This window comes from Gopherus evgoodei, chromosome 2 (assembly GCF_007399415.2).
Source record: "Gopherus evgoodei ecotype Sinaloan lineage chromosome 2, rGopEvg1_v1.p, whole genome shotgun sequence".
In the NCBI taxonomy this organism is placed as follows: Eukaryota; Metazoa; Chordata; order Testudines; family Testudinidae; genus Gopherus; species Gopherus evgoodei.
Window position 1 is genome coordinate 280,225,603 of NC_044323.1, and position 12,601 is coordinate 280,238,203.

Here is a 12,601-nt window from a genome sequence, read left to right on the forward strand (position 1 = left end):
GTTTCAGGCCCAATGTTATCCAATACTTTAAGCAATGAGCTGGAAGTAAATATAAATTCACTGCTGATAAAATTTACTGATGACACACAGATTGGCAGAGTGGTGTATAATGATGTGGAGAGGGCAGTCATACAGATCTGGATCTCTTGATAGGCAGGACTCACTCAAACAAAATGCATTTTAATATAGCCAAATGCAAGGTCATACATCTAGGAATAAAGAATGCTGTGATTTTGAAAAGGATCTAGCAATCATACTGAGCAAACAAGTGAACATGAACCCACTGTGCAATACTGTGGCAAAAATGACAAATGCAACCTTGGATGAATAAACAGAAGAGTAAGGAATAGGTATAGGGAAATGATTTTATTTCTGTTTATGGCACAGTTAGGACCAATACTGGACTATTGCATATAGTTCTGGTGTGCCCATTTTAAAAAGGATGATGAAAAATTGCAGTGTGGTTAAGAGCGATCAAAATGATTCAAGAACTGGAGTCTTACAGTAAGAGACTTAAACAGCTCATTGTGTTTAGTTTATCAAGAAGAAGACTGAGAAGAGACTTGATTACAGTCTATAAGTACTTTCACAGGAAGAAAAGAGTGGGTACTAAAGGGCTCGTTAATAAAGGCATAACAAGAACCAATGGCTAGATGTTAAAGCCAGACAAATTCAAATTAGAAATAAGGCATAACAGTGAGGGTGATTAACTATTGGAACAAACTACCATGGGAAGTAGTGAATTCTCCATCTTGAAGTTTTCAAATCAAGACTAGATGCCTTGCTGGAAGTTATGCTTCAGTCAAACACAAGTTATTGGGCTCAATATAGGGGTGACTGGAAGAAATTATATGGCCTGAGTCATAATTATATGGCCAGGAGGTCAGACTAGATGATCTAACAATCCCTTCTAGCCTTAAAATCTATTACATTTAAATTCATTCTTCAGTCTATACCACAGCTAAGGAACACAGGTCCAAAGAGGAGTGAGAAACCTCATGGAGGTACCAGGCTAGCTACATACTTAATCAATGTTAACTATCCTGACAAACTCCAAAGAGGTCAGTAGAATTATACTGATACAGAATTTGCCCTGGTTTATTTTACAGAATCTGGTTTCTTTGTTTAAATTTTGTAATAAATATGCATCCATCTCACTAAAACACTTTTCTGTGGCATGTGGGAACAGGAATTCATGAATGACAGAGATGTGGTTGTACCATATTTGGGCTGGAATTTTCAAAAGTGCCCCAGTGACTTTGGCGCATATCTCACTGAAAGTCAAAGAGACTTGTGCTCTTCATCACTTTGCTGTTTTTGGACCATCCTACACCAAAAGCTCATGGAAGTCAAAGGGAGTCTTTGATTTACCCTTAATCTACAATGAGATTATGATTGGCAGATATATGGCTCAGTCTGGACCCACATTGAGTAAAGTCAAGTATCAAATAGACATGAAGTGAATTCAGTACTGGTTTGGAGTTGAATGGGCAGAACTTCATGCTATGGGGGGGAGACAATAGCTCTTCTCCTGACAATGCTGATGCAAATGAACTTGGAATTCAGTACAGGAAAACTCCCTGTCAAGAAAACTGACAGTGTGAGAGAGTTCAGAGAACAAGCAACAAAAATAATACTGGAGTTCTCGAGTTGACTTAGACTGAAGGAGCTAATTACCTATAGCTTGGTTAAGAGGTGGCTCCTGGAGAACATAATCATGTATGGATATCTGCAGGACGATAGCACCATGGAGAGAGCTATTATTAAGGCTGGTCTGAGGAGGTATAACTAGGAGTCAATTCCTGACACTAAAGGTTAGATTGATCTTATTATTTGCATTACTGTAGCACCTAGGAGTCCTAGTCATGGACCATGACCCCATTGTACTAAGTGCTGTACAAACCCTCAACTCAAAGATGACCCCTGCCCCAAAGAATCTTTTAGGCTCAGTCCTTTGTTCTTCGCTGTCCTCTCTCTGCCCATTTAGCCACAGAAGGCAGGACAGACTGGGCACACAGTCCTTGCTCTTCCCCTCTGTTCCCCTAGCTCTGTTCAGAGTAGGTCTATGCAGCTGTGCAGGTCACTTTGGAAATCAGGCTGTCCATTTTGGTGCCTAGATGTGGACCCAGAAGCTGAAACTTTAGGCACCTAATTTTGAAAATCTCAGACAATGACTCTATTCCCTGTTCTGTTACTGCATCCTATGTGACATTGGGCAAGTTGTTTAACCTCTCTGGGTTTCCTTATCCTCCAATTTGTACCAGTGGCTTTAATGGAGCTATTTTTGATTGACCTCAGGTGAGATGAGAAGCAATTATGCTCTGTGCCTCAGCTTCCCCATCTGTAAAATTGGGATTAAACCATTTCCCTACCTGACAGTGGTCATGTGAGGATAAATTCATTAATGTTTGTCAGACACAATAACGATGGAGGCCAGATACCTGGACACAAAGGCATGGTAGATTAAATATGGTTTAAGAAGAAACTAAAAAGAAGAAATCTATGCACATGAGGCTGGATACTTTCCTTGTATATTGGGCAAATATGAACTGTAAAACAAATGCATTCAATACAATTGTGAAAAAAATGTTAAGTTTTTAAATGTCTTTGTAAGACACATATTAATTAAATTTAATGTAATATACTTTCCCCCACCTGACAATTAACTTTTGCTAAGTGATAAAGAAGTAGTTGTGAGTGTTTAACCTGCATCAAAGACAAAACCAATTTAACTCCTTTCACTTAGCTTGCTTTGGCAGTACAAATCAGCACCGCACAGCCAGAGAGTGGGCATTTTTTTGTTTGTTTGCAAAATAAATATTGTAAGTAGATCTTAATGCACTGGCAATATGTTATTGCCCTGGTAATGGTCCAAAGCATTAATATATACTTGAGAAAGTACATTTCCTTTCCAGATAGCAAAGGTTGGCTCAGAAATTATACTCAGTAATTGAATAATAGAGTCTTACTTTTCTTGACCTTGATATGCAAGCAAAGAGCCTATTCTCAGGATTGCATCAGGGTTAGGAGATGCACACCTGTCCCCTGAATAAGCACAATGCACAGGAAACTAACGAGGGACCTTATTAAAAATCTTAGAGACAGACCATAATATTAGTAATTCTGCTGTACCAGAAGACTATTGAAAAGCAGAAAATAGGGGAACCCTCCCAATAGAGTTTATAATGGACCAGATTCTGTCACTCAGCACCTTTCTCTGCAAGAATTCCCATTGGTGAGCTAGGAGGGCTGGTCCTAGTTTGCTCATGTTGCTCTCTATATGATTTTATAAAAAATGAGCTAATTAGTGTGAATATAATGTAACTGGAATATGCCTCATGCAGAAGGGCTCTTGTAAGGTACCATTACAAAGCTTATAATCCTATTCTATAGACAAGTGAGGAATAGCTCAGTGGGTTGAGCATTGGCCTGCCAAACCCAGAGTTGTGAGTTTTACCCTTAAGGGGGACATTTAGGAAACTGGGGTAAATGTCTGCCTGGGTATTGGTCCTGCCTTAAAGCAAGGGGCTGGACTAAACAACCTCCTGAGGTTCTCTCCAACCCCAATATTCTATGGTTCTATCACTTTTGTATCTGAAACTAAAAGTATAAAATATAACTCTGAGAGTCTATTGTAATTATGCAAAGTGTGGGCCACTAATCATGGTTTGGAATCTTGATGGCTCCCATTAACCAGGACAATTGTCTGTAGCTGGCTCTATTTAACTTGTAAGTCTTCCTGTATACCTGTGCACTGGCAAGTGGGTAATGAAGTCTAACAGTGACATGTGATCATGTCACCTGAATTGGAATCCATCTTTAACCTGGTGCTTTTCCACTGAGAAGGAGGGGTGGGAACCCAGAGAGGGACAAAGGATTCCTCGCTTATGCAAAAAATATATAAGTGGGTGGAACAGAACAAAGGTGGGCAGCCATTATTTGGAATCCCCTAGCTGCCATCTGAGCTGGAACAAGGGCTGTACCAGGGGAAAGGATTGTGCCCAGACTAGGAAGGCATCCAGTCAGTGAAAGAAACTTATTCAAACATTTCTGAGGGTGAGATTTTTATCTGTATTCAGTTTTATTACTGTATTAGGCTTAGACTGGTGTGTTTTATTTTATTTTACTTGATAATTCACTTTGTTCTGTCTGTTATTACTTGGAACCACTTAAATCTTACTTTCTGTATTTAATAAAATCACTTTTTACTTATTAATTGACCCAGAGTATGTATTAATACCTGAGGGGGAGGTAAACAGCTGTGCATATCTCTCTATCTGTGTTACAGAAGGTGAACAATTTATGAGTTTACCTTGTATAGGCTTTATACAGGGTAAAATGGATTTATTTGGGGTTTGGGCATTTGTTTGTTAAAGACAGGAACACTTCTGTAAGCTGCTTTCAGTTAAGTCTGCAGTTTTGGGGCATGTGGTTCAGACTCTGAGTCTGTGTTGGAGCGGACTGGCATGTTTGGCTCAACAAGACAAGGTGCTGGAGTCCCAAGCTGGCAGGGAAAGCAGGGGCAGAAGTAGTCTTGGCACATTAAGTTGGCAGTTCCCAAGGGGGTTTCTGTAATCCAACCCATCACAAGGACCTAATTCCACAAGTCATGCCATTGTCTCCAATGGGATTATATGTGGAGTTAGGTATTATGTAACATGAACAAGGGACTCAAAATGTGACTCTAAGTAACAATACTTGGTCAGCATGATGGCTGGGCAAAGAAAGGCCAGTGACAATAATAAATCTTTGAACCTTTGCCCAACTCTTAGAATCAAACTCTAAATAAATCTTTGAGCTTTTAAAAATGTTCGGATCAGTCGATTTCCCTTCCAGTTCGCATCTTGGAACAGAAGGAGACAGCTCTCTAGACATCTTGTAAGAAAGCCTGCTCTCATGAGATTCTCAGCCTAGTTTTTCAAACACATGAGGCTCAGATGAGCATGTGAACTTTTGGGTGCTTATCTGAACTGAAACCTAACTGCAGCCCTCTGGAGCTTCACTCATCCCTAGTGGCTATGTCCAATCTCAGCGGGTGAGGAATTGTAGATGCAACATCATGCCCTTTTGAAAATGAACTGCATTTAACTCACATGTGCTAGTCGATCAAATCTGGCAAAGAGTTCATTCAGCATTCGGACCAGCTCCTGTGCTGACAAGGTTGTGGAGAGGTTGGTGAAACCTTTAACATCTGCAAAAAGAATGCTAAACAAAGAAAGGGAAAGGATATTAATATTTCAGTCCATTTCTGCCAGTAATTGGCATGATAAATACAAATAGTAATCCTGTGTATAGTGATTAGTATGGACTCGGCATATGTGAAAAAGCAAGAGGGAAATAGCCAATGTCTGGCCAGGGTGTAATTTAAGGAGAGTGGGAAATTCATTAGCTCAGACACAGGGAGGGTACATTTTAAATTTATTCTGTCTTTGCTGTGGGCCTTACTCACTGGACTATTTGCAGTACAAAGAACTAGTATTAAAAGTACTAAAATATCAGCACAAAAGTACTAAAAAACTGCTTCACAAAAGAATATTATAGTAATCTTCAGACTTTGTGTTTCTATAGGCTCTTTCATCAGAGGATCTCATATCACTTATAAAGCACTAACTAAACCTTTATATTTAGTATAATTATCCCATTTTTTGAGTGAGGAGACAGAGACACAAAGGGGTTAAAACCCAGATCCTCAAAGATAGTTAGGTATCTAACGCCCATTGAAATCAATGGGAATTAGGCACCTAAATACCTTCGAGCACTGGGGCCTAAGTGATTTGTCCAAGGTTTTGCAGCAACTCAGGGTGGCAGAGCTGGGAACGGAGGGTACAGAGAATGGTCTAATGGATAGAGCACTACTCTGGGACTTGGGAGACCTGGGGCCAACTTCTGGGTCAGCCACAGACTTCCTGTGTGACCCACAGAGGTGTTGTGATGATAAAATCCATTAATGATCGTGAGGTGCTGTCATAGCATTCCTTCTCAGATCTGAACCTTAGAGTTCAGAAAATGAGATACTAGCACTTGAATCCTCTAAGCTTAATTACCAGCTTAGATCTGATAGCGCTGCCACCACCCAAAAATATAGTGTTTTGGGGCACTCTGACCTCCCCCACCTTCCCTGGGGACCCCAAGAACCCAGATCCCTTGGGTTCTTAAAACAAGGAGAAATAAACCATTCCCCCACCTTTCCCCCTCCCAGAATTTCCCTCCCTGGGCTATCCTGAGAGATACTGATCCAACCTCTTAAATCACCATACAGAGAAGCATCTCCCTTCCCTTTGACAAAGAGGCAAACAGATTCAAGGAAAACAAAGAGAGATTCTATCTCTCCGCCTCCTGTCTCCCCCCCACCCGTCCTGGTGAGTTATCCCAATCCCCTGGAATAACACAAGGGAAACAAGGAAAAAAAATCAATCAGGTTCTCTAAAAAAAGAAATCTTTTAATAAAAGAAAGAAAAAAGTAAAGAATTATCTTTGTAACTTCAAGATGTAAATATACAGGGTCCTATAGCTTACAGATACCAGAAAGAGACTTTTCCCCCAGTACCAATACAAATCAAAATATTCCCAGCAACTACACATATAAAATTTAACCAGTCAGATCCACAATTGCAAATAGAGTAAAACAATCAAAAAACCTAAACAGCCTGTTTTTACTTACTATTTGAAAAGAAACTTAGAGAGCCTGTAGTAATGTCTGGTCTCTCTCAGACCCTCCGAGAGAAGAACACACAACGAACAAAGAACACACACAAAAACTTCCCTCCACCCAAATTTAAAAGTCTCTTGTCTTCTGATTGGTCTTCTGGTCAGGTGTCCAGTTTCCTGCTTGTAACCCTTTACAGGTACAAGAGACATTAACCCTTAACAATCTCTTTATAACAGGTGCTCAGATGCTATGGTGATGAGGGCCATATAAGTTGATAGACAGAAACCCAGAAATCTTGACTTCCAGTCTTCAGCCACTAGTTGACTCTGTTCCTCAATATATAGACTGGAGCTTGTCTGTGTACACTGCCTTTCTTTCTGGGGGGGCGGAGTGACAGCTTGACACACTTCATCCTTCGAGGCAGATCTTCAGGTCTAGCCAAATTCTGCTCAGTGCTAGACTCACATGGGGGAACGTAGGTTATTTTATGACTTTCCAATGCTGGGGCTCTCAGCCCTGCTCTGATATGTGCTCAGTAGTCAACAGCCCAAAAGACCATTTCAGCAACCAGATATGGACAGAGCAAAAAAAGGATGGACTTCTGTCCTCTATTCCTATAATAACAACAACCTTACATTTAAGTGTGCGGGGAGGGAAAAGGCTTTAACGGTGCTTAGGCATGCACCGACACACTTACTCAAACAGTCTGTTGTATCTAAGGCTATGTCTACACTACAACCTATGTCGGCATAACTTATGTCACTCCGGGGTTTGAAAAAAACACCCCCAATCAACATAAGTGCTCCAGTGCACAGTGCTTCTCCTGACGACACAGCTTGTGCCAGTCACAGAAGTGGTTTTATTATGCCAACAGCTTTCTCCCATCGGCATAGAGCAGGGGTCGGCAACCTTTCAGAAGCAGTGTGCTGAGTCTTCATTTATTCACTTTAATTTAAGGTTTTGCCTGCCGGTAATACACTTTAATGTTTTTTAGAAGGTCTCTCTCTATAACTCTATATTATATAACTAAACTATTGTTGTATTGTAAAATAAACAAGGTTTTCAAAATGTTTAAGAAGCTTCATTTAAAATTAAATTAAAATGTTGATCTTACGCTGCCGGCCCACTCAGCCCGCTGCTGGTCTGGGGTTCTGTTTACCTAGGCTGGCAGTGGGCTTAGTGGGGCCTGCGGCCGGGACCCCAGCTGGGAAGGATCTGGCAGCCAGAATCCCAGACCTGCAGTGGGCTGTGTGGGGCTGGTGGCCGGGATCCCAGACCGGCAGCAGGCTGAGTGGCTCAGCCCACTGCCATTCAGGCGTTCCATCTGCTGGCTCCTGCCAGCCGGGATCCCGGCTGCCAGACCCGCTCAGCCCGCTGCTGGTCTGGAGTCCCAGCTCTGCCCACATACAGTGGGTACCTACCTTCTCCCTGATTCTGGCCCATTCTCTTCCTCTCTCTGCACTGAGCTGAGGGTGGGAGTGCACTGACCACAGGGCTGGGGGTGAAGAGTCTGGCCAGGAGCTAGAATGAGGGAGGGAGCTCAGGATTGGGGCAGGAGGTTTGGATATGGGGCACTTACCTTGGCAGCTCCCATTTGGTGTGAGGGGTGCAGGTGGGAATGTGGAGGTGGTGGTACAGGAATTCCCGTTTGGTACTCCAGGTGTTGGTGAGGATGTGGGGAGTGCAAGAGTCAAGATGTGGGGGGTGCATGGGGTGGTGAGCTGGGTATGTGGGGGGGAGAGTTGCAAGAGTCAGGGAAGAGGGCTGGGGGTATGTGAGGGGGGTGCAGATGTCAGGGAGGGGGGTTGGGTATGTGTGGAGGTGCCAGAGTCAGGGCTGGGATCGTGGTGTGGGAGTGAAGGAGTCAAGCAGAGGGTTGGGTGTCTATGAGGGGGTGCAGGTGTCAGGGCAGGATGGGGCTGGGCATGTGTGGGGGTGCCAGAGTCAGGGCTGGGGTCATGAGGGTGTGTGTGAACGAGTCAAGCAGAGAGCTGGGTGTGTATGAGGGGAGTACAGGGTTCAGGGCAGGGGCCTGGGGTGTGTGCGGGGCACAGAGCTCAGGGCATGAGCCTTGCGGGGTGGTGCGGGACTGCAGGGCTCACGGCAGAGGGCTGGGTGTGTGTGTGGGGGTCAGGGCAGAGGGATGGCGTGTGTGGGGGGTCAGGGCAGAGGGCTGGGTGTGTGTGGGGGGGGCAGGGCAGAGGGCTGGGATGTGTCTGAGGGGGGTTAGGGCAGGGGGCTGGAGGGGATATGACCCTATTCCACCCCCCCTCAAGGCCTTGCCTCTGCTTCTTCTCTGCCTCCTCCGGGAGCAGCAAGCACTCTGACTCTGCTGATCGGCCGGCAGGGAGGGAGGGATGGAGAGGCGGAGGAGAGACAGGAACTCAGCACACTGTTGGAAGAGGCAGGGGAGCTGTCAGGACCAAGCTTCTACCCCCTTTCCCTTGATCCTGCCCCCGCAGAGAAGGAGAGTGGGGAGCGGAGGATGGAGAAGAGCGGGCTGGGCCAGGCTGGGAAGGATTTTTAATGGCACGCTGCTGCCTGCCAGGACGCTGCTGCCGTCTTTGGCATATATGCCATAGGTTGCCGACCCCTGGTATAGAGCGTCTTCATCAGATGTGCTGCAGCGGCGCATCTCCATCAGTACAGCTGCACCACTGCAGCATTGTACATATAGATGTGGCCATAGTTGCAGAATAAGAATTTCCCTCCAATTTCTGATCTAAGTATGCCAAAGCACAGAATTTGGAAGACAAAAACAAAAGACAAGGAAAGCAAGGATTTGTTTGGAGAAGAAAGTAAAATTCAACACGGAGTGTTTCAACTTGGCCCTGAATGGCAAATAATTTTAAGCAGGCGTCATTAAAACTTTATAGTAAAATAACCATCAGTGGTGCAGCTTGAGATTTAGCAAAAGTAACCCAGCTGAAGAGCTTCGGTATGTTTGTTGAATAACTAAATGCTACATCCTGACTGATGCAAAAATCAGATTATGATCAGGAAGAAGGTAAAATGTGGCTAAGGATAATTCACTGCTTCCCTAGATGCAAAAGCTAATAAAGAAATTGGATGGTGGTTACTAAGAGGCTGGAAACTTAAAGCAGGACTTTTCCGAGTAGGTTCTACTGGGGCTCACCTAAAAAAGTGGTGAGGGTGCGGGGAAACATAAGTAATCAAACAGGAATGAATATTAGAAATTAACCTAAAATATATTGAAATATTTAAAAATCTAACATTTTTATTCCTGATTATCATGATATTTTTACTACATATTTCAGGGAAAAACCCAGTGGGATCTAATTTCAGAGATGCTGAGCACCTAAACATCTCCCTGGCTTCAATGGTTGTTGGAGCACTGCATGGGGAGGCGCTCTGTTGGACGGGTTGCAGAAAAAGAGGAACATACTTGCACATGTGATAGCTATGTCTAGGAAATAAATGGTTTTGGCAGGAAATTGTTAAAGAGATTCATCTTATGACAGAATGCCAGCATCCTAGAGATCCCCTGACCTGCTTTCTTAATGCTCCAGTAAAGGATACACGTTTTCAACAGAATAACAAATTAATGTATTTTTATTGTTAGCAGCTAGATTTTGTATTGCACATTATTGGAAAAACATGCGCCCTCCTCCCGTGGAATTGTGGGGTAGTAAAATATGGGCTGTCTTGTCATGGGAAAGCTTTCATACCAAGTACGTATGCAAGAGAAGTGCCCAAAAGAGAATAAGTATTTAGAGATTGGTTACGCTTTCAAATATACTCAGAGGAGGAGGGCTCCCAAGGAGGGTGACCACCCATCCTGAACTGGGTAGGATGGTCCTGAAATGCAGCGGTCAAGGCCCAATCCCGTGTTGAATGACTCTGGGACAGCATTTGTCCCGGATTCCCTGCGGCACTACTCTGTGCCTGCCCAAGGCAAAGGGTCTCTTCCCAGTGGGAGTAAGGGGGGTTGAACTGGGCCTTAGCCATCCCTCCCCATGAGGCTCCACCCCCTTCTCCTCCTCTCTCCCCCCATGCCCCACCTCCTGGCCAGGCCACAAGCCGGAGCTGGGCAGTAGTAAGAGCTGCCCAGGGAGCCCAGGCTGCTGTGGGGAGCCCCAGATCCTCCACCTGCCTTGGGTGTCACACCCCAGGGAGCAGGAACATTGGCTGAGGGGCTGTTCTCAGGCATCCCAGCCCACTGTCAGGGCAGGTGGAGCAGCTCAGGCTCCTTTGGCAGCTCTTATCACTGCTCGGCTCCAGCTTCAGGTGGAGGGTGGGGGGAAGAGGAGGAGCAGGGGGCGGGAACATGGGGGAAGAGGAGGTGGCGGGGCAGGGGTGGGGTTTATGCATGTGTCCTGCTTTTGCCTTTTAAAAAATGTGGTCATTCTACTCCCCAGCTGGCAAGCCAGAATCTTTAGCCAGGTTCTTTGAATATTCACGGATACTGAATTGGTGATGTATGATGTACTATAATAATGTTTTATTGCAACTTTGCCTTAATACAAAGTTTTTTTTAAAAAAAAACAACCCAGCATTGAATAGTTGAGGTCCCTGTTGGCTCATGCAGAAAGAGACTAATGTCTACAGTTTTAAAGCATCCACGGTTTGCTGTAAAGCAATAACCATTTTCAAGTGGGAGACAGGAGAAATATTTTCATTCTTCATCTCAAAACCTACAACCCTTCACTATCAGTGTTTAAAAGGCGGAGGTAGCATTACTTAAGTAACAACAATCTGTTCCCCATTTGAATTGTTCTAGAAAAACAGTTACTGTAACAGAGGATGAGAAAGGGCAAAAAACTAGATTTTTTATTTAGTGTCGTGTAAACCTTTTATAAAGAAAGGTTCCTGGTACTTTCAGCCACATCCTATACAATAATATGTGTGGCTTGCTGCCAAGGCCACAGGAGTGGCAGAAAGTCAATTTGCACTTTGTAAAAGTTGAACGGCCCTTCCAAAGTTATATAGGGGCTTCATTTAAAATCTAGACAAATGTTTTCCTATTGAATCATATATCTTAAGAAGAAGAGGTTTATATGATGAGAGTTTAAATCCTTTCCTCCTGGCTTGGGACAGACTCACAATAGACATTATGGGCTAAGCTTGATGTTCTAAGCTGGGGGAATCATGTTTGAATCAAAGGGCTTGTCTAGGCAGAGAGCTAGTGTGTGGTGAGCTGAAATATAAAGCTACAGTGCATTAGCATGCTGCATACTAACTGGCTGTGTTGACTCTGTTACTGCACACTAAAAGTTCCATAGTGCACTCTGATCTACTCCAGTGTTTTTCAAACCGTGGGTTGCGACCCACTATTGGGTCGCGGCATGTAAGGCACTTGGTCGCCTTGCACTGGACAGCACCACTGACTGGGATTTTAAAAGTCCCGTTGGCGGTGCTGCCCAGATAAGGCAGGCTAGTGCCTGTCTTCTCTGACACCACACTGTGCCATGGAAGAGGCCAGCAGAAGGTCCAGCTTCTAGGCAGGGGGGCCATGGGGCTCCACACGCTGCCTCTATCCCGAGTACTGGCTCCGCACAATGGATTTCCGGCCAATGGGAACTCGGGGGAGGGGAGTGCACGGATCCAGACCTGCTGCTGCTCACTTCTGGGGCACAGCACGGTCTGTGTTGCACCCTGGCAGCGCCGCTGACTGGGAGCCCCGGAGGTAAGTCCATCCCCCAACCCCATGCCCCAATGTCCTGCCCCAGCCCTGAGCCCCCCAAACCTAGAATCCCTTCCTGCATCCCAAACTCCTCATCCCCAGCCTCACCCCAGAGCCTGCACCCCTAACCCAGAACCCCACACCCCAAACCCGGAGCTCCTCCTGCAACCCAAACCCCTCATCCCCAGCCCAGATCCTGAGCCCCGCCTGCACACCAACCCCCTGCTGCAGCCCTGATTCCTCCCAAACCCAGAGCCCCTTCCTGCACCCCATACCCTTCATCCCTGGCCCCACCCCAGAGCCTGCAC

General features: G+C 44.9%; 1 protein-coding gene across 1 annotated transcript in view; it reads right to left on the reverse strand.

The window, feature by feature from the left end:
• ADCY8 (adenylate cyclase 8) overlaps positions 1 to 12,601 on the reverse strand; it is a 187,119-nt gene that overhangs the window by 91,770 nt on the left and 82,748 nt on the right. Inside the window, exon 4 of the mRNA XM_030553838.1 lies at positions 5,094 to 5,205. Within this exon, the coding sequence (XP_030409698.1) occupies positions 5,094 to 5,205 (112 nt within the window). The remainder of the gene's footprint in view (positions 1 to 5,093; positions 5,206 to 12,601) is intronic.